This window comes from Ips typographus, linkage group LG1, assembly GCF_016097725.1.
Source record: "Ips typographus isolate SLU linkage group LG1, UJ_Ityp_2.0, whole genome shotgun sequence".
Taxonomy (NCBI): domain Eukaryota; kingdom Metazoa; phylum Arthropoda; class Insecta; order Coleoptera; family Curculionidae; genus Ips; species Ips typographus.
Window position 1 is genome coordinate 20,599,886 of NC_138422.1, and position 19,781 is coordinate 20,619,666.

The 19,781-nt window shown below is 33.6% G+C and overlaps 1 protein-coding gene and 2 long non-coding RNA genes across 8 annotated transcripts in view; 2 read left to right on the forward strand and 1 right to left on the reverse strand.

Annotated features, from left to right (window-relative positions):
* Window positions 1-4,849: 4,849 nt before the first annotated feature.
* LOC145724149 (kinesin-like protein KIF23) overlaps window positions 4,850-19,781 on the reverse strand; it is a 48,467-nt gene continuing 33,535 nt past the window's right edge. For 2 of the 6 annotated variants that reach the window (XM_081972309.1, XM_081972285.1), the window contains 2 exons: window positions 12,578-12,865; window positions 4,850-5,759 (listed from right to left, as the gene is read on the reverse strand). In XM_081972309.1, coding sequence (XP_081828435.1) covers window positions 5,473-5,759; window positions 12,578-12,865 — 575 coding nt within the window. In that variant the 3' untranslated portion in view covers window positions 4,850-5,472. Of the gene's footprint in view, window positions 5,760-12,577; window positions 12,866-12,935; window positions 13,120-13,179; window positions 13,552-16,207; window positions 16,446-16,502; window positions 16,742-16,973; window positions 17,194-19,781 lie in introns of all 6 variants that reach the window. The other 4 variants (XR_014176944.1, XM_081972273.1, XM_081972293.1 and 1 more) reach the window with 4 other exon arrangements.
* LOC145724302 (uncharacterized) overlaps window positions 10,409-19,781 on the forward strand; it is a 53,971-nt gene continuing 44,598 nt past the window's right edge. Inside the window, exon 1 of the long non-coding RNA XR_014176971.1 lies at window positions 10,409-10,484. This is a non-coding gene — a long non-coding RNA (uncharacterized LOC145724302). The remainder of the gene's footprint in view (window positions 10,485-19,781) is intronic.
* Window positions 10,864-11,603, forward strand: LOC145724296 (uncharacterized). Its single transcript, XR_014176969.1, has 2 exons — window positions 10,864-11,002; window positions 11,190-11,603. It is a non-coding gene; the product is annotated as an uncharacterized LOC145724296 (long non-coding RNA).

The window sequence follows — 19,781 nt, forward strand, 5'->3', positions numbered from 1 at the left end:
TTTTCAATAAAGATTCTTATTCTCCAACGTCTTTTATCTAAAAAAGGTATACGTGGTAAGAGTTGATTTAAGCAGTCGTTTTTAAGATATCTGGATTTAATGTCCAGAAGATGATGATGAATTAAGAAAACGTATTCAAACTGGAATTGACGTTTTACAAAATAATGAAGAAATGCTACAGAGAATTCAATTTAATGTTTTAAAACGTATTAATCTTTGTAGTCACAAAAATGGTCATTTTAAACATTTGTTGAAAGCTTTTTTTAATTAGATTGTTTAAATTTTTGTTGATGGTAAATTTCTTACTAGGTATCATTTTTACCAGATAAAATTAACAACACATTTAATGTATGTTTTTTTACTTTTCAGTGACAAATTTTACTGTTAAAAGAGTTATTTTCATTAAACATCAACGCTTTAAATTGTATTAAATTGTTTTCACCAATTATTAAAAAATATATTGTTAAATATGTTATGTTAAATTGTTGAAATTAACATCAAAGAGGTATGTTATATTTGAATTTTCGGTTTTTCGTTTAGTAGACTGTTTAACATTCCAGCTCCTGGAGATGGGTACTTATGTACCTGAAACCTGTCAAGCTTATCATCTTTAATAATTAAGTAATAAAAATTAATGCGGAATAAAGATTATTGCGGAAAGGGCTTTCTCTCACCTTCCCTTTGTGTATATGCATTTTGTCTTATTTTGACCTCCTGAACGCATTACCAAAATATTTACCGTTACTTCGGAAACAACCTGTATAGCTAGCTATAGTAGTAAAGTCTATGATAATAAGCTATTTGTGATAAAACCTGAAAAAAGTTGTCTTGTGTATAATTTGTATTCTTTGCTTGAATTAGAAGATATATTTAATGTTTAGCTTGCTAAAAAACCATAGCAATAAATTTTAGTTGGTATGAATAGTACAGAGTAGGTATGTTGTTACATACTTTTCGAAAAGTTTGTCAGAGGGACACAATTTGGCGCAAAAAACACAGTAAACCATGAATTCCTTAAGTATATTCGTCATTTCTTTTTTTTTCTCATGAGATGCACCTTGTCATTCCTTATACAGTGCGGTTTATTTTTGGAAAATCCACTCTTTTAGAAAATATACAGCGTTAAAACTGCAACAATAATGTGTAACAAAAAAGGCAAAAATTGATTTAATTATACTCGTATGTAATCTAAAACATGTTACGCAAATGTTACACAGTGGAACAAGTGCGTATAAGGAATTTGCCAAAAAGTTCTTTCTCTCACTGGGCTTGCCGTGCGTTTTCGCCACCCTGTATAAGTTTTACCAATATTGACTAATATCGCCAACTGACATTATTTGTCAAGATTTAGTTCAAATACTTAACTCAAAATTCAAAATATGTATTTATTTCAACTCACAGACAAATGTAACTTTGAACAATTTTAATTATAGTTCGTTTATTATTACAAAATTATAAGTCTAAACAACACAAATAAATTACAACAAATTCAACTTACAACATAATCTTACATAGGAATCACAAAGTGGAATGGTCGGGTGTAATCTCAGTTACGAATAAATTATTAAGTAATTATAATAGTGTCACGAATAACATAAGTTGCACCATGTTCCGGTACCTAGTCTGGCCCCGGTCTCCCCCAGTGCACTGCCGAATCAGCGAGACCGGCAAATTGGGGTCATGAGACGAGTATTTAATCGGCGTCTCAAGCCATCGACGACCACCGAACTCTGGGGTCATCCCCAGAGGGAGGTCACGAGCGACAGTCCGAACTTCCTAGTGCCCGGACGGCTCGTTACCCTGTTGCAGTACCTAAAGTAAGTCCTTTGGGCGTGTCGGACATAGGGGCACCCTGCTCGTATCGAGCGGGTACCGCTTGGCGGCACTTCAGAAGGCCTTACGCCCATACCCCCACACCCACGCATCTACACACCCCCTCTTGGACAGTGTTCAATACTAAGAGTTATGCAGCGCCGAATAAAGAAGTCATGCTTGTACTACGTTTGTTGTTTCTGTTCCTGCGCTACCCCCTAAACGTGACAATAGTGTCAAACGTTTCTAAAAGCTGTTCCAGTAAGAATTTAATAGTTTTATATAACTGATAAGACCGATGAATAAAGTTAGTCCGTCAATCAAGACACTTGATGTGAAAGATTTCCTGAGAAGTTACAATTATTTAATGTTTTCACTTCATTCAAAATTTTTCGGAAGTGTCATTCCGAGCACTTTTAGATCGTAGATCCAAAACATACAAGTACTATTTTTCAAAAAAATAGCGTAGCAATCACTTTTACTTTTTCAAATTTTTTAAATGTGGTATTTTAACAATTAAATTCTTATGGAAACATCTTCTAAAATAACGATATACATATTGTACCATAGATATTGTACACACAGGTAGAAAGAAACTTAAACTAAACAGACAGAATGAAATGAGCATGTGCCGTAGGTAACCTCTAAATTTTTTTAATTATGACGTTTATGACAAAATGACTTCTTAAAAGCAGTACCAATCAACTCCATTTGAAATTCGCCAAACGTATGACAATAATTTCAGAGATCCTTTAAAAAGTCGATGAAACGATGAAATGTAGCCATATTAAATATAAAATGGAATAACTAATTTAATATTAAATGTAACTGCTTAGAAAAACCCACATAACAAATAAAGTATATTCATGTGAAAAATACATGCCAGGCATATGAATTTGAGAATATGCCTGGCATATACCCGGCTGCTGTATAAGTTTAAATTTTCAAATATTCCAAGGGGTATGTCTGAGAAGTGAAAACTGGTCTCTATAGTATATAGTTTGTTATAAATTGAAAGCAGTTTGGTAAAATTTTTATAAGATATAATACACTATTTTAAACTGAATGATTAAATGAGAATAATGAAAATATAGTATAAACTATAAATGGATATAAGAAAAGCAAAATATAAATATGTCTTGAAAATGGTGAGGTTTTGTTTTTTGTTTATCAATCCCAATCCTCTGACCGGTTTCGCCGTATTACGGCTCATCAGAGAGGCTATAGGGCTTGATAACCAAAGAACAAAACCTTCGTTCCAGTATAGTCAACTGGATGCCAGAAATGATAGTTGTGTGCAACATCTGGTGACATCTGTACTCAACTCTATGAGTTAGAAAGTACAGATGGCGTTCCAAAATCTAGGAACAGCACCATTAATGCCGCATCATTCGGTAAACACCGATCTGATTGGTTGAAAATGGTGAGGTTTTGTTTTTTTTTTTTTTTTGTTTTTTTTTGCATCCAGTTGACTATACTGGAACGAAGGTTTTGTTCTTTGGTTATCAAGCCCTATAGCCTCTCTGATGAGCCGTAATACGGCGAAACCGGTCCGAGGATTGGGATTGATAAACAAAAAACAAAACCTCACCATTTTCAACCAATCAGATCGGTGTTTACCGAATGATGCGGCATTAATGGTGCTGTTCCTAGATTTTGGAACGCCATCTGTACTTTCTAACTCATAGAGTTGAGTACAGATGTCACCAGATGTTGCACACAACTATAAATATGTCTTATTTTAAAACCTTACATTTTCATTCAGCCGTTGAGCTAATTCAAGCACAAGAAGATTACAACGCGTAAACCAAACAGAAACTACAAAAATTACTGAAATTACAAAAAAAAAAATGCAATTTTGAAATTTCCGCCTACATTAATGTTATTTTTAGATTCCTGAGAAACTTGGCACATGAACTAAAGGGACAAAGTAATAGGCCAGGCACGGATTAGGAATATACTTTCATATACTGGGCACATATCTGGCATACATTTGAGAATATACCTCTGTCTGAAAGTAAAGCGGAAAAGCCTCATGTTTTGTTTATTGTTTTTGAAATACATCTATCGAGTTCTGTTGTGCTTGCGGAATTGTGCATTAAAAAGGTAACTAAGAAAATAAGTAGTAAAGACCAATGTTTGGCGCCCAATTGGGCGCTGTAATGAACGAAATTGCCAGCCTGTAGGTTTTTTGAAAATTGCTTAAACTGCAACACCTCCACCTGCGCAGTGCTTGGACTTTCTTGTGTCCCTGCGCGTTTCAGTGGCCAATCTGTTTCATTCCCCGATGCGTTTCTTGACCAATCTGTGCCAAATTGTATTCAAAAGAAAGAATACAATTTGGCACTGATTGACCACGAACGAGCCAAATTCAGCGTCCAATGTAGTCCCAACAGACGTAGAATGGCTCAAAAGTAACAATTATGGAGACTAGAACAACAGCGGAATCGATCTTTGCCGGTTTTGAGACGAAAGAATCTAATTTGGCACAGATTGACCACGAACGAGCCAAATTCAGCGTCCAATGTAGCCCAACAGACGCATAATGGCTCAAAAGTAACAATTATGCAGACTAGAACACCGGAATCGATCTTTGCCGGTTTTGAGACGAAAGAATACAATGTGCCGCAGATTGACCCCGAATACCCGAATTTCACAAACACTAGATAAAATGATACCTAAAAGCTGATTTTTATAGTCATTTACGGCATTTTGACAATTCCAGACGTAACCACGATTGCTAACTACACTTGGAGGTTGGTTTCCCGCTGTAGTTACTAGTGACGTCACCGTTCTGACCACACGCTGAGAAAATAAGCACGGTTAGCGTTTCTGTTACGGCGGTATGTTGTGGTTACACCGAGGAAATAAACCTAAATAGTAAATTAACGCTAAAAAGCTGATCAATTACGTTCACGTGCATCTCGGCTTGGATTAACAGTTTTGTTATGCAACACTGATTGTAAAACTAAACTTTTTTGAAATTATGGATTACACTTCTGGGATTAAGTGAGGTTTGATAAAAAAAAAACTCCTCTAATAACTGAAGCTAATATTTTAACTTCAAAAACCTTAAAACATGTTAAAAGTTACACAAAGTAATATAAAAAAACAAAGCGGCCTAATGACTAAAGTAGTTTTTTAGAATTTGCTCACAAGATTTAATTATTCAATTCTGATCTGACAGCACAAATAATTCGAAATTTGGAGAATAGACTAAATGCGTGTAATCTTTAAAGAGTATAACTCGCGCTGGCAATTATTCTGACAAAAAAACAATTCAATTTTTTAAATTATAATTATTATAATTTCAGTGAGCCAGAGTTACGCAATTTTCATCCAAACAAAATTAGATATTTACTTACTCAAACCTAACTCATATGTTTATGGACGTGATTAAGACTGTTTGTATTGAGAGATTCTGTTAAGACTAGTCAGTTTAATTTCCTGATCGTAATTTTGAACACAAATCTATGACATTCCCAAAGTATTTCTTATCCGTTTCTGTTAAACTAGACCCTGCAGTTTTAATAATAACTGGAACATAATAGTAGTCTAATTTAAAAGACGCTATATTTTAAGTACAATAATATTGGCCAGTATTTAAAATAAAAACTAAATAAAATCGTATAACTTACGGACTGGAAAAAGTAGACAAAGTTAAGAATCTCTAGTTGGAGACTGCTGTTTCAATCTTTCGACGTCATTAAATATGACTTGAGCGCCACCTCCACAAGTAGGCACTATATCGGCTTTGTACAATTTAGTCTCCATTTCGCCCTCAGTGTCCGGTTCTTGTGCTACAAGGCAATATTTGCTCTGTTTGGGATTGGTAATGTCGCTCGCTTTATCCAATTTTGAAACCGATTTCCTTTTTTTCATCGTAGGTTGCATCACGGTACCAAGCGGGCATGGTTTGATAACGTTGTGTTCCAGCCACACTTCACCTAAAAGTTTGAAAGTATACGTACAAAATGTACTTGTCAGTTTTCGGATAGCGAAGATTCACATATCAAATATCAAAACATTGCACTTGAGCAACGCTTTCTGTGTCAGAATATTTTGTATAAATTAAACTTAGGAAACCTAACACACAAGTGGCATACAATGTTTTATCCAACAAGTGAAAGAAATCGTTTTTTTATGAGATAATAATTAGTAAGCTTTGGAATCAAATCAAAGCTACTTGCATCTCAGTACCCTATAAATGTCAGAAATAACTTTACAGTTATTTTTTTTACAATTTGGTCAACGTTGTTTGTTTGTGTGTTGGTTAGCAAATGTTCAAATCAATTTTGACACTTTTTTGAAGAAAAAAATGTATAGAAAATGGAGGAAACCAATGAAAATTACGTTCCTGCTCCTTAAGAAAGCGGAAGAAGCAATGATGCAGATTTTGCCAGAAACGTCCCAAGATCGAACGAAGAACTTGAGAAGTTTCACCATACTTTAAGAAGTATTTCTGGTCAATCCGATAAATTTGTGTAAAAAATACATGTCTTTGAAACCAAAGAATAATAGTTCCAGCCGCTTTGTTTTTTTTTACAAAAATGGGAGGTGTACCAGAAAGTGTGTAGAAATAAATACGTTGTCGAAGATACCTTCAAAAATTGCAATGCATTGGAGGACCCAGCGTTCTACATCGGTCACTGCCTGAGAAGGTTTTCGGCGACTCTTTTGTCCAATGCCAGGGGCTAACATGACTACTTTGAAACGTCACAGAGGATGGGAGTCCTCGACCGTAGCAAAAGGATACTTAGGAGAATCGGTGCATAACAAAATACAAATTGTAGAAAAAATACAAGGTTCTAATGCGTCGGCATGTCTGGTTCCAATAAACCAACAAATTTGACAATAACTTCAAATTCGAGTAAATCGTTAGTGTTTTCCTTTACGTTCAATATCAATGTGAATTCCGCTTGTAAAAGTAATAAATAAATAGAATACTACTTTAAATATGAACGTAAGTTATAATTCATAACTCACTAGTGAGCATAGTCAGGTATGGATTACAACACACTAGTGTGTTATGATTTACTTGTCTAAAGGTGGATTTATGCACGACGTTCAAATAGAATTAAGCTAAACTAATTTAGTACTAAGAAACACCAACATGTGTAATGGCGTACGACAAACGCTAAAGAGACTATCAATCATTATTTATTGGACTTCTTAATTCAATAGTTACCGTCGCCCAAGTCGAATGATTGCTGATCGCGGATAGAATTTTAAATCTGAGGAATTTAGAGTAATTTTGGAAAATAATAATATTTCACCCATTCTTGTTGCGGCCGGAACGTCACGAGAGCAAATGGTCAGATTGAAAGAATTAATCGAAATCTAAGACGTATAGTTAAAATTTTACCTTTTGAGAATAACGTCGTCCTGTTACATCTTTATTTCTCGAATATCAAACATGTGAAAAGAACAATTTTAGCAAAAAGGCACGTTGTTGATTTTGTCATCCTGTCTAATTAAAAACCTTGTCATTTGCTGTCACTTTCATTTAAATAAATATCACAATTATAAAAACGGCGCGCTACAATGAGCCAGCTCAAATGCTTATTCTAAATATGCTGCAACGAGCACGGAAATAGTTACAAGGCGGGAAAGACGCTTTCCGCATGTGTTAGGTACAAAATTTTTCCTACGAGTATCATTTTTCATTAAATTGAACGAAAATGAGTAAAATTACTAAAATGAAAGCGTCTGTTTGCAAAGTTGATTAAAAGTGTATTCTTAATTGAGAAATCAAATATACAGTTATTTGTTTGTAAAAATGTTTTTTTTTTTTTGAAAAATAAAATGAGTGCGGTAAAGTTACTTTTCGGCGGAAAAACTCAAATGAGTTATGAAGAACACAATGAGAGATCAAATTAATGTATGCTAAAACCGATATATTATGTAGGAATGGAAATTTTGCAAAAAAAATTATTGGAGTTAGAGAACATTTAAAAACTTTCAGTGCCATTTCTGCCTTGCAAATATGATGGAAACTATTGGTTTTGAATACAAATAGACCAGTAACTATAAATTTCCACAGAAAACTATCTCAGACAGGAAAATCACTATCAGTCAGTAATCTTAGTAAAAATGTTGTTAATTACCAAGCTATGATTTATGTTGATATGTAGATTTTCTAGCTTTAAAACTAGATACAGAGACAAAAGATTTACACTCAAAGTGTACCAGCAATGAGTGAACCTACTTCTTGATTGAATGATATTTGCAGATCATATCATAGTATTTTTATTTTAGATCCGTCCAACTTGCGACCTTACAGTGACTTTAATTCCGAATTTGATAATTCAAATTGATAGTTTTGTAGAACAGCTCATTGTTTATTATTCATGCTTCTTTTGATTATTTGTGATATTGCATATTGCTTATTAGCATTTTAGTGATACACATTGTTATCATTTGACGATGAGCAAGCCTAATGACAAGTTATGTATTATGTAAAACCTTTATGTTCTGTTTTCACATTATTAAGACTGATCTCATTTATGAATAACTTATGGAAATGCTATGTCATTGTATCTGGATATTTATGTTTAAGAATGTTTATGTTAGTCACTTTGTCAGAGTAGGCCGAACTGTAGTAAACTGTTGTTTTTGTGGTTTTATGTTTTACCTATACTTTATGAATACATAATACCTTGGAAATGGTGTAGGTTATAGTGTTCAGAACAACCTGAGGGCATTATAGGCGGTCATTATCATAACGCCCTGAAACCGTTTTTAATATTAGCAATGGCATTTTTATACTTCCATACGTCTTGTGTCACTTGAAAGATGACTACATTTAGAAAAATGTGATGTTTGATGTTATTTTAGGTATATCGAGAACCTCTTACGTGATTTTAATATTTAATAAACCTCCAATTAGTTTATGGGCATCTTTATTTAAACAAACGCCCAAACTATTTTTCAGAGTCGTATAATGAAAAGTTAATTTTAAATTTTAACATAAACACAAAATCCTTAAATACGTACGTCATCTTGAGTATTACGTATTACGTCTTCCTGCCACTTAAAGTGTCTAATAACTTTTTTGTTCAAACGGACGTGACTACTTAGTACTTCACGTACTGTTTAGCGGCCGTAAAATCCACTTTTACGGCCGGTGTCAATAGCAGGAAAAACTAAATTAACACTAACAGTGACATCTGCTATTGGTACGGTAACATCTTTTAATTCGAAAGGAGTACAGGAATCAACGTCGCCCTATTTCCTGGCCTATTTCATTTTCGCGTATAGGAAAAAAACTGAAAATGTTTCTTACAGGACTCAGTTTATTATTTAACGTCACATCAACAAAGCACAACCAGCAAACGTAACAATAAACGTCACCGTGATTGTTAGACCAAAGAATAGCAATTTAACAAGAAGAGACAGTTGAAAAGACAAAGTGAATTAGAGAGAGATAGACATTTCTTACCAAAGTTAAGAGACAATCGACTGATATCGGCTTTGATCGTTGAATATCAGGAGGCGAACTCCGTAACGATGTAGGAAATAGAAATAGACAAGAAAGAAAATTGCTCCAACGGTCTGACAGTTATAGCAAAAAATCGATTTTTTTTAACTAAATTTTGGATGACTGTATCTTCCTTAAACGGTCCATACATTATATAATTAGTTAGTTGTACAAGTTGTACGATAGATTGAACATACAATTGATGCGACAAGTTGCACGTGATTTTGGCCACAAACACAAACGATCTGAGCATCAATCAGTCTTGAAGATTTGTAGTATTTTTTAAACTTCTGTAGCACACAGAGCAATAGTGCAGTCGCTTTAGTTCATGATGAAAGAAAAGTTAGGAAAAAGAAAAGGAAGTAAAAAGTTTATGTTTATTGGCATATTCATTGGATTTCACATCCCACAAACACACCTGCTCACGATAGAGATCAATAAATTCAGTCCAAAATGAATTAGTCTCCATATTTGCGAGAGTTTTAAGTTCTTTTTTAAGTTTATGTCCTTTTTATCAGTCCGATTTGTCGAATATCAAACGACGTCGTACGATAAATGTTTCTCCAGCCAAACTACCGTACGATTCAACCGGGTCGTACGACTTGTTGGACGACAGCAACAAACTATGCAATTATCGTTTCGACGGTCGAATCTACCCGAGTTGGAAAACTTGTTGTACAACTAATTGTATAATGTATGGGCCGTTTTAAGAAGGGTTTTTCAGCAAAATGACATAAAACATGTCAACTTATTTTTGATGGACTATCGAATAGAAGATTATTGACATTTAAAACTGGAACACCCTGTATATTACGATAGAGAAGGGTTTTCTATGATAGCAAAGAATATTCCTTGCTATTCGTTACATAGTTCGCCTTCAGGAGTTTCTTTTGTTCGTCATTCAGGTTGTTGAAGAATGTTGCCTTAATTCAGACCACATCAAATATTTGTTTTAAAACATCAATTTAAAGTTAATAAGGATTGATATCTTCCAATGATTAAGAGGCAAACTTAAAACACTTTGACTCAAAAGTAATAAAACAATGATTATAAAAGAATAGTTTATATTTGATCCTGAAAATTGGTAGCAATTTTTATTTCAAAATGAAATAAGATAAGAGACAACCGGCAACATGTTTCCTACCAAAGGCAAACCGAGGCCAGCCAAAAACATTACCCAGTCAGTTAGTCAGTAAGTGGATATCGTTTGAACGAAAAATATTGTGTACACCTCGGCCGTGAAATATTTTTTTCGCTTTCAAGATTTTGAGTTGTACTCGCGGCCAAAAAAATAGTAATTCACGGCCTAGGTATGTACAAATAACAATATTATTCGAATATTTTACGGAATTTACCAAAATTTCACGGTTTTGAGTAGAAACCATCTGATATACTGTTCTCGCGGACTGAGTTTACCCGTGCGTCATCTCCCTGTGATTTAGAAGTAGACATGCATTATTGACTTTATCCTTGTCTATTGTTCACTTTCAGAAAGGGTAAATATCTAAGTGAATGTCTTCCAAAAAAAAAACATTTACTGATCGCTTCTATTTCAGTCTTTGTCAGTTTGAAAACCATCGAAATTTATTTGATTTGTTTACTATTAATTCTTTTCCGTTTCTTTGTGTTGTTAATCATTTATAAAGTTTTTTATTTGCCACACCACCACAGTTCTTTTAAGAGCTATTGTTTCTACGCTTTTAACATTCTGTAAGTAATTTCATAATAATATTATTAATATTTTTATTTTTTTTATGGCGGCTGTCACGATCTAACCAAAATTGGCACAATTACTAACCTGTTTTGAAAAAAAAGTGGGAGTGTCTATTATGGTTTTTATTTAGCCATTTGGTTTTTCGTAAATTCGGAATTACTTACTATTACAGTATTTTTTTAGAAAATGACTGGAAAAATTCTCCACAGACAAGCCCAGCAGTTAATTCTTAATCTTTGTGAATATTTTGAATTGGAAAAAACCAATGGAGGACCTTTGGAGACCTTTATCGTCTGTTCAGGAAGAAAATAAGAAATTTTAAGACCTTACATATTCTGACTGATGTATTTTTTTTTTGATACTAGAAGGTTGCAGCTGCTTTAAAAATTTCCCGCAAAACTGTTTATTCGATTCGGAAAAAGCAAGCAACTAATCTTATGATTTCCTCACCTAGAAAACGTAAATCGAGACGTTATCGACGGGCCAAGACCACTGATTTATCTGAAAGCATTAAAATAGATGTTCGAAATACATTATATGATATGTACAACGATAGTATGTTAATAATAGTAAAATATATCTACTTTTGTAAGAAACATCTATTAACATTTCATTTTTTCCAGAGACTGAGATTTTTGGGTTGTATTATAGATTTTTCATAAAAATTTCTTCAAACATATTAATAATAAAGCCATAGAAAAAATAAAATAAGCGTCTAAAATGTTTTCCAGCGGGGTTAAAATAAAATAAGTGGATTGCAACCTGAAAATGAGATACGAGATACTACCGCATCCTTCAGAATGTCTTATTGAATTTTTAATTTGTTGTATTTATTTTAGAGAAACATGTAACCATCCAGAACCTAAATCAAGAGCTTAAAGTTAAAGAAATACTACATATTGGTGATTATATATAAAATAGTGGAGAAGACTGTGTGTCATTCCGCACCCTGTATTCTTACACCTCCACTGAGAGACAATGGACTTCTACTTCAAAATAAATTAGGTTTCAAATTTAGACGGAATTCTATGATCCAAAAAGAGACTTCCCATAAATAAAAATGGTTATTTCCAAGATATTTGATTTGCTTTGGTATAAGGTTATTTTAGTGCAAATTTGCAGCCAAAGATCTCTACTTTCTGACTGACAATACACGCAAAATTTTAAAAGTGACGAAGCTTTAGACACGCCCTTTTCTATAATATGAACAGGTTGGTTGACGAAAACTTGATTTGATTCATATGATTATAAATGACGTAGACTTCGTGACGCACGGGTAAACTCACTCCGCGAGAACAGTATTGGTGGGAATATCAAACTACTTATTCCGAAAAATACAAGAAGCTTGGAAGCCTCTATTTGCAGACACTTTAGGACCGGTACTTTCACCTGAGAATAATTTTATTCCAAAGATAGTTTCTATAGAAACCGTAAATTTAGAAGACGCTAGGTTTGGTCATTTCTATAGCAATTATTTTCAGAATAAATTTATTCGCCGGTGAAAGTACCGACTCTTAGATAGACATTCGTAATTTATTATAAAAACCAATTTTAAGTTTATAAAAACTTACCCGCCGATCGAGATCTTCTAGATCGCGGTGCCGACGTTGCATGCATATTCCTTCGGTACATGTGGGCCGCATTTTTGGGAGTTGCTGTCATATGCGAAGCAACTGTGTTTACCGTGCTCTCTGGTTTTAAATCGAAGTGATCTAACTCAATGGGTGGGAGTTCGCTATCTAAAATTCCTTTTACTAGCTTTAGTTTTTGATCTTTGGCTTTCATGGCAGCGTTGAGATGATCGCGCTGCCGTCGAAGCTTGGCATCAAGTTCTTGGGTAGCTTTTTCGTTGTGCAGAGCTGAAAAAAAACATTTATTTATAATTAATTACTGCTTTTTACAGTTTTAAAAAATGTAAAATTGACTTACCCAACTGTTGTTTACATCGTTGTCTCTCTAACACGTACTGGTTGATTTTCAGGTCTTTTTCATTAATAGTATTTTTAAAAGTACCAATAGTTTCCAGCAGTTCTTCATTTTTAGTGTTTAAGTCCTGATTAGCCACCTCAAGATCCGTTATTTTCAAGTTCAAATTCTGCGACTTTTGTTTCTCCTTAAATCAGCAAGGTAAATAGCAATAAAATAAAATAATTGTCACAATTAAGTTGTGTACCTTGTTAATCACCGTTTTTAAACTTCTCATTTCGGCAGTACTAAGTACACAGTGTTGATTTAAGTTTACCAGCTTCTTCCTCAATTCTTTCTGTCGATCGTCAATTTCGCGATTCAGATTTTTACCTTTGGCGCTACGCAACTTTAGCACATTTATAACTTTATCAATGGCTAAACGACATTCATCCATGCTATCTAAATTCAGTTTAATCATTGGAATCGGTGGAAGTAAAGTAAAACTAGATGGTGGTCTTTGTTTAGCCGGTGTTTGATTTTCCTTGTTTTTGGTTATGGTTTTCTTGAGAGGTGTATATTTATTGATTTCGGCCTTAGTTATTTTTACGTCCTGAGACATTTCCGCAAATTTCAGAACCTGAAAAATGTATTAATAATCTACCAGCGTCAAACCACATAAATATAAAGAAAAAAAAACACTCAAGGACGTCACAACAATCATTAGGTTTTCCTGTACAGCGTGCTGCATTTTCGATGGTTTTACGGGGTACAGAAATAACGGTAATAGAAAAAAAGTGGCATATGTGTTCCGATCTGAGATGACTGGAGAAGAGTGGGCGGTGCAAACTTCTTTTGCAAAATTACAAACAGTATAATAAATATAATGCTCCGTTAGCACGCCTGTTGCATTATTGTAGGCACTGTAATGTCTCCGGAACATTATTTTTCCTTACAACCAAAATATAATTCAAAAGAAAAACAAGTCACATTGGTCCAAATTTGCTTTCAATAATTATCAGTCATCAATAGCTTTTGCCATAAGAACTGGAAGCCCCATTTGTTTTTTTTTTAACTAAACAAATTAAGACATCATGCAGTTTTTGGTACATCTACAGATTACTACAAAAACCATCTTCAAAAGCTTTAATTCAAACAAAAACAAGATGTAGAAGGTGTCATTGTGGTCCAAATTTGTTTGAAATAGGTAGATAGCTGTTTTCTAATGGGCTCTTGCCTTAAAAAACTAAAAGTAGAAGAAAAAAATTGATTTTATCACCTAAAAAAATGTTAAAAGTGATTTACAGAAATGTTATATTCTATTTAAGTCTAAAAGCTTCCAAATGCCCTTCAACTAGTTTAGAAGCTTTCAAAAGATATCGAAACAGTCTAAAAGATTCCATATAATTCTAGAGCAGTTTAAAAGCTTCCAACAATTTCTAGAACCATCTAAGATTTCCTCTAAAGCAGTTCAGAACCTTCAATAAGTTCTTTAAACTGTCCTAAAACCTTTTAAATGCTCCTGAAGTAGCCGAAAACAAATTCAGAAGCTCCTAAAACAATATAGAAACACCAAAAGCTTCCAAAACAGTGTCTAAAAGCTTTCAAATGCTCCTGAAACAGCACAGGAGCTTTCATCAATTTCTAGAACTATCTAAGTTTCAATATACCTCTAAAGCAGTCCAGCCCCTTCAATATGCCCTTTAAAGTGTCTAAAAATCTTCCAAATGCTCCTGAAGTAGTTTAAAAAGAATTCAGAAGCTTCCAAAACAGTGTCTAAAAGCTTCCAAATGCTCTTCAAGTAGTCCAGAAGCTCTCAAAAATTTTCAAAACATTCTAAAAGCTTCCAAATGTTTCTAGAGGCTTTTTTGAACAATTTCTAGAACCGCCTAAGTTTCCAAATACCTCTAAAGCACTCCAAAACCTTCAATATGCCCTTTAAACTGTCCAAAAATCTTCCAAATGCTCCTGAAGTAGTTGAAAAAGAATTCAGAAGCTTCCAAAACACTATAGAAACACCAAAAGCTTCCAAAGCAGTGTCTAAAAGCTTTCAAATGCTCTTCAAGTAGTCCAGAAGTTCTCAAAAAATTTCAAAACAATCTAAAAGCTTCCAAATGTTTGTAGAGTATTTTTTGAACAATTTATAGAACAAATGCCTCTAAAGAAGTTCAGAACCTGCAATAATATGCTCTTTGAACTGTCCTAAAACCTAAATGCTGCTAGTAGTCCAGCTTCCAAAACACTGTAGAAACTCCAAAAGCTTCCAAATCAGTGCCTAGAAGCTTGCAAAAGCTTTCAGAACAGTCTAAAAGCTTCCAAATGCTCAATTAGTCTAGAGACGTTTTCAAAAGATTTGAAAGCGTTTAAACTAGAGCAGTTTAAGCGCTTCCAAGAATTTCAAGAACCGTCTTCCTAGAAGTCTTTCTAGAATATTTCCAAATGCCTCGAAGCAGTTCAGACCCTTCAATATGCTCTTTAAACTAACCTAAAACCTTCTAAATGCTCCTGAAGTAGTCTAAAACGATTTTCCAAATTACTATAGAAACTCCAAAAGCTTCCAGCAGTGTAGAAGCTTCCAAATGCTTCTGAACCAGCTTAGAAGCTTCCAAAAGCGTTTAGAACAATCTAAAAGCTTGTTATGGTTTTGTATCCTCAACAAAGGTAGTTAAATCTTAAGTATAAATGATCAGACATGAAAAAAAAAACTTAAAAAAGAAAATAATCAGTAATATTTATAATTAATATTACTGATCAATTTCAAAGCCAGAAAGGAAATTCCAACATTATGTCCAGTTAGATTGCCACAATCGCCCACTATGGAGCGCGTCAAGATAGTCAAAACGTCAAATGAACGCATCCGCAAAGAAATATTTTCTTTATTCTTATTGCTTAATTCTTAAAAAGTTAAAAGTTGGGAACGTTCAAGGTTTTGTGCATCAACAAGTAAAATTACAAATTACGGAGCAAGAACTTGTGTAAACACCACCAAATAACACGGTTTTAACTCGTTGAGGATTAAGAAATAAGAATTAACAATAAAGAATATTTAAATTGATAAATAAAACAAGAAATTTGTGACACACACGTTAAAAAGAAAAGCGGCTTAAAGGTTGATTCGCTATAAAAAAATAGTGAATCAAAGGATCAAAAATAATAACCCCAATTCCATGACACATGTTTCTGCTTAATGGCTTCATCAGTCCAAAAGTTTACAACAAAAACTAATATAAATGTTAATATAGTACAATAGCAATTGATTTTTTTATTATTAGTTTAATATTGATTTAGAAACTTACCTGAATGTTTTCTTCAAAATCGTCAACAGAGGGATTAATACAAACTATCATATTAACTGTTCCATCTCCTTCAAAGAATCGTTTAAACAAGAATGTCAGTCGGCTGTCACGATAGGGAACTAATCTGTTGCTTTTTGAAGTTTGATTTTCTCTTAAAATCTCCAAACAGGTTCTCAATGTCATTAGTGAATTGTTAATACTGCTGGCTTCTTTCAATCGCATACCCGTGTTATTTGTACTGCACAAAACAAAATTGATTTGAAACTCAGTATGATAACAGTGAAATAGTACTAACCGATTAGTTCTTTCAGATCCAGCAAGATCCACTAAACTTAATTGTCCCACTTTAATAAGATTATCAGCAGGAATAGTAGCAGTTCCATCACTATTTGTTGCCGCTTGTTCCAGTTGCACTACTCTTATATTAAATATTGAGTGACTTCTACTCGATCCCGCGTTTAACACGGTTGAAGCTACACGTTTACGATTTTGTCCGGATTGGAACACTTCAAAAGCTTCTTCCGCAGATTTTACCTAAAAGAAAGTCTTGAGAAAAGTTTAACGGTAACAAACGGTTGCTAGATTGTTACATTACTAGTGTGGTATGAGTATTTTTATAGTCAGAGTGATAAATATTGGTATGACAAAGTTGCATACCGAGTTTTGGTAATCTCGCAATTCTATTAACTTACTTTACATAGTACTTCACAATTAATTTACTTACTAGTTTCATTAATTACAATTTACCACATTGATTTACACTTACCTCTACTTCAACAACTCCATTTACATACATATTTTTGCGGCAATCTTCGCGCAAAATTTTATTCTGGAGAGATTTGCCAGACGATTCATCCAGTAAATCAAATACACTGTTATTGTAAATTTCTATGTAGTTGACAAATACTGCATACAAACTGTTTTCATTTACGCCCGCAATTATTTTGCCATCATTGGTGTAAGAACACTTTTCCCCATTACCTTTCCTGAAATAAAAAAATACAGTTTTTGATAAAAAAATACACCAGTCACATGTTATTTGAATTGGCGCAACCTGATGATACGCCTATAAGTGTGACACAAACTTTGTTCTTTTTACACAGTCGAAAACCCGACCAAACTGATGGAAAACAAATGCTTCTTATAAGAAGTTCTAGAATAGATATGGCTTATTGCTTTTATTCAGTAGTGTTTAACAAATAAAGCTATCATCTCATTCAGAAAACTAATTTAAAAGTTCTTCTTAAAATTGAACAATCTCAGAAAGTTTGCTGTAAGCTTCAAAATACCATTACTTTTAGTACACCAAAGTAGCATGCCACGTGCGACATGCTGCCTGGAAGTAGAAAGCATGCTACTTATTTTAAAACCCATATAAATTAATGGTCGGTTTCATACCGGAATAGCGTTGCATGTTGCTACTCCGGTAGGAATGCGAACAATAATTTACATATATTTTAAAATAAGTAGCATGTTTCCTGCTTCCTGGCATGACATGCTACTTTGGTGTGAAAGCCCACTTAAAGATAATGAAATTATTAAATACAGGGTGTCCCACTAGATAGTAAAATTTTTGGTTAAATAATATCAAAATTGTATTTAAAAAAAATATTTTTTTTAACATAATTGAATTTATATGGCCGCCTTCAAGATGGCTTACAAAGTTATCATCCATATCTCGGAAACCAATGACTATAGGTTTTTTCTAATTACATCATCGTGTTTTACGTAAAAAAGTGCCTTAATAATGTCTTAGTTTCAAAACTCTCTTTGGCTTTGTTAAAGAGTGTTTAAAATGTAGCCTCTGACGTTTTCCCAATTTTCCGGAAAACGGAGAAAGATAATTTAATTTGGAAACCGGAAATAAGTTTTACATAAAATTCTCTAAAACTTTCCCCATTTAACCGACTCTGTAGCTCTTACGGTTAAAGACGCAATACATGTAGAACCAATTTGGGACACACTGTATCTGTACTGTGTGTAATCTGGGGTCACTCCGCGGGTAGGCGACGTGTTTTCGCTCTTCAGCGTAGGGCAATCAGGGTGGTCTCGGGTTTGGGCTACAGGGATGACTGTAGGGAGAAATTCACAGCTCTCGGTATAATGACGTTCCCTTGTGTTTATATATTTCAAAATTTAATGCATCTGAAAAATAACTTCAACCATTCCACAATGCATATCGATGTGCACCGCTGGGAGACTCGTTTCGGAGGTGACCTAGTGATACCTTTTCATAGGTTAGAGAGAACAAGAATAGGTCCAAATTACTGGGCACAAAAATTTTATAATAAACTTCCACACAGTTATAGGCTGCTTCCCGTAACCCGGTTCGAGAACCGACTTCGGGATTATTTGCTTCGAAACCCCTTCTATAGTCTTGATGACTTTTTGAATAGTAATAGCTTAGTATAGTGATACGTGTATGTGATTGTAGTATATTAGTTCTAAATTCATTGTCAAGTCTTTTGTTTTTTGGATGTAATTGTCTAATTGTCCATTTTAACAAATCTAAATATTACTGATCAAGCTTTGTTTTAAACTATATTTTAGCACTTATTTTAGGAATTTTTTTAGCATCATATTTGCAATTACTTATCTATGTTAGTGATTGCTACTTTGTATCCTTGACGTATGTAAACCATCTGGTGCTTAACATGAATAAAGTATTATTATTATTATTATTATTATTATCTTCAAATTGTCTTAGCCGAATTTGAATGAGAGACCTGAATGTGAATTGTAGAATTAGAGAGGAATTCATTTTGACTTGCAGTGAATTTACATCAATATACAGGGTAAAGAAAAACGTGATGCAAATTTCTGCACCCAGTGCATTTGATAGTTGTAGAACTTTTTTTTGTTTTATGTAAGGGGTTTGGTTAATATTTCGGGTCATGTTTCAGAGTTTTTCAATTCAAATTGTTCTACATAAGAAATGGGGTGTTTTCGAAAACGACGTAGATTTTTATAAATTACTCTGTATTTCGAGAATACCACAACTAATTTTAAGGAGATAAATCAACACCAAATGTTTGAGGTATGAGGGAGGTTAATACAAATTTCCTTTAGTGTTTTAGTGCAAAATGGGAAAAAATTAATGGGGTTATAAGACAATAATATAACTACCCAAAGTTTACACATTCATATACGTTACCCTGTACTGCAGGAATACTGAGAATAATTTTAATAAAAAAATCATATTCAAAATTTTATTTAAAATGAAACTAGGGACATAGGCTGTTGCTGTGTGTCCTATAAATAATTGTGTCTTTTTCAAAATACCCCTTAATTCCTTTTGTAGACCAAAAACCGAAAAACCCCCAAACATGTTCAGAGATATCAACCAAGCCCATGAAATGGCATAAGCAAGAATGTTCTAAAATTATCTCAGTTATTAGATGCACTACTGGGTTAAAATTTAAGAAGTTTTTTCTTTACCTTTGATATCTGTGAAGAAATCAGAATAACAGTCTTCATACTAGAAGGAATGGCCTTTCAAAACCTTTTTTTTTTGTTTATTAAATTTGGCTGAGGAATTCATATAAGCCTTTAAAAATAGCCAAAAATTTTTCTG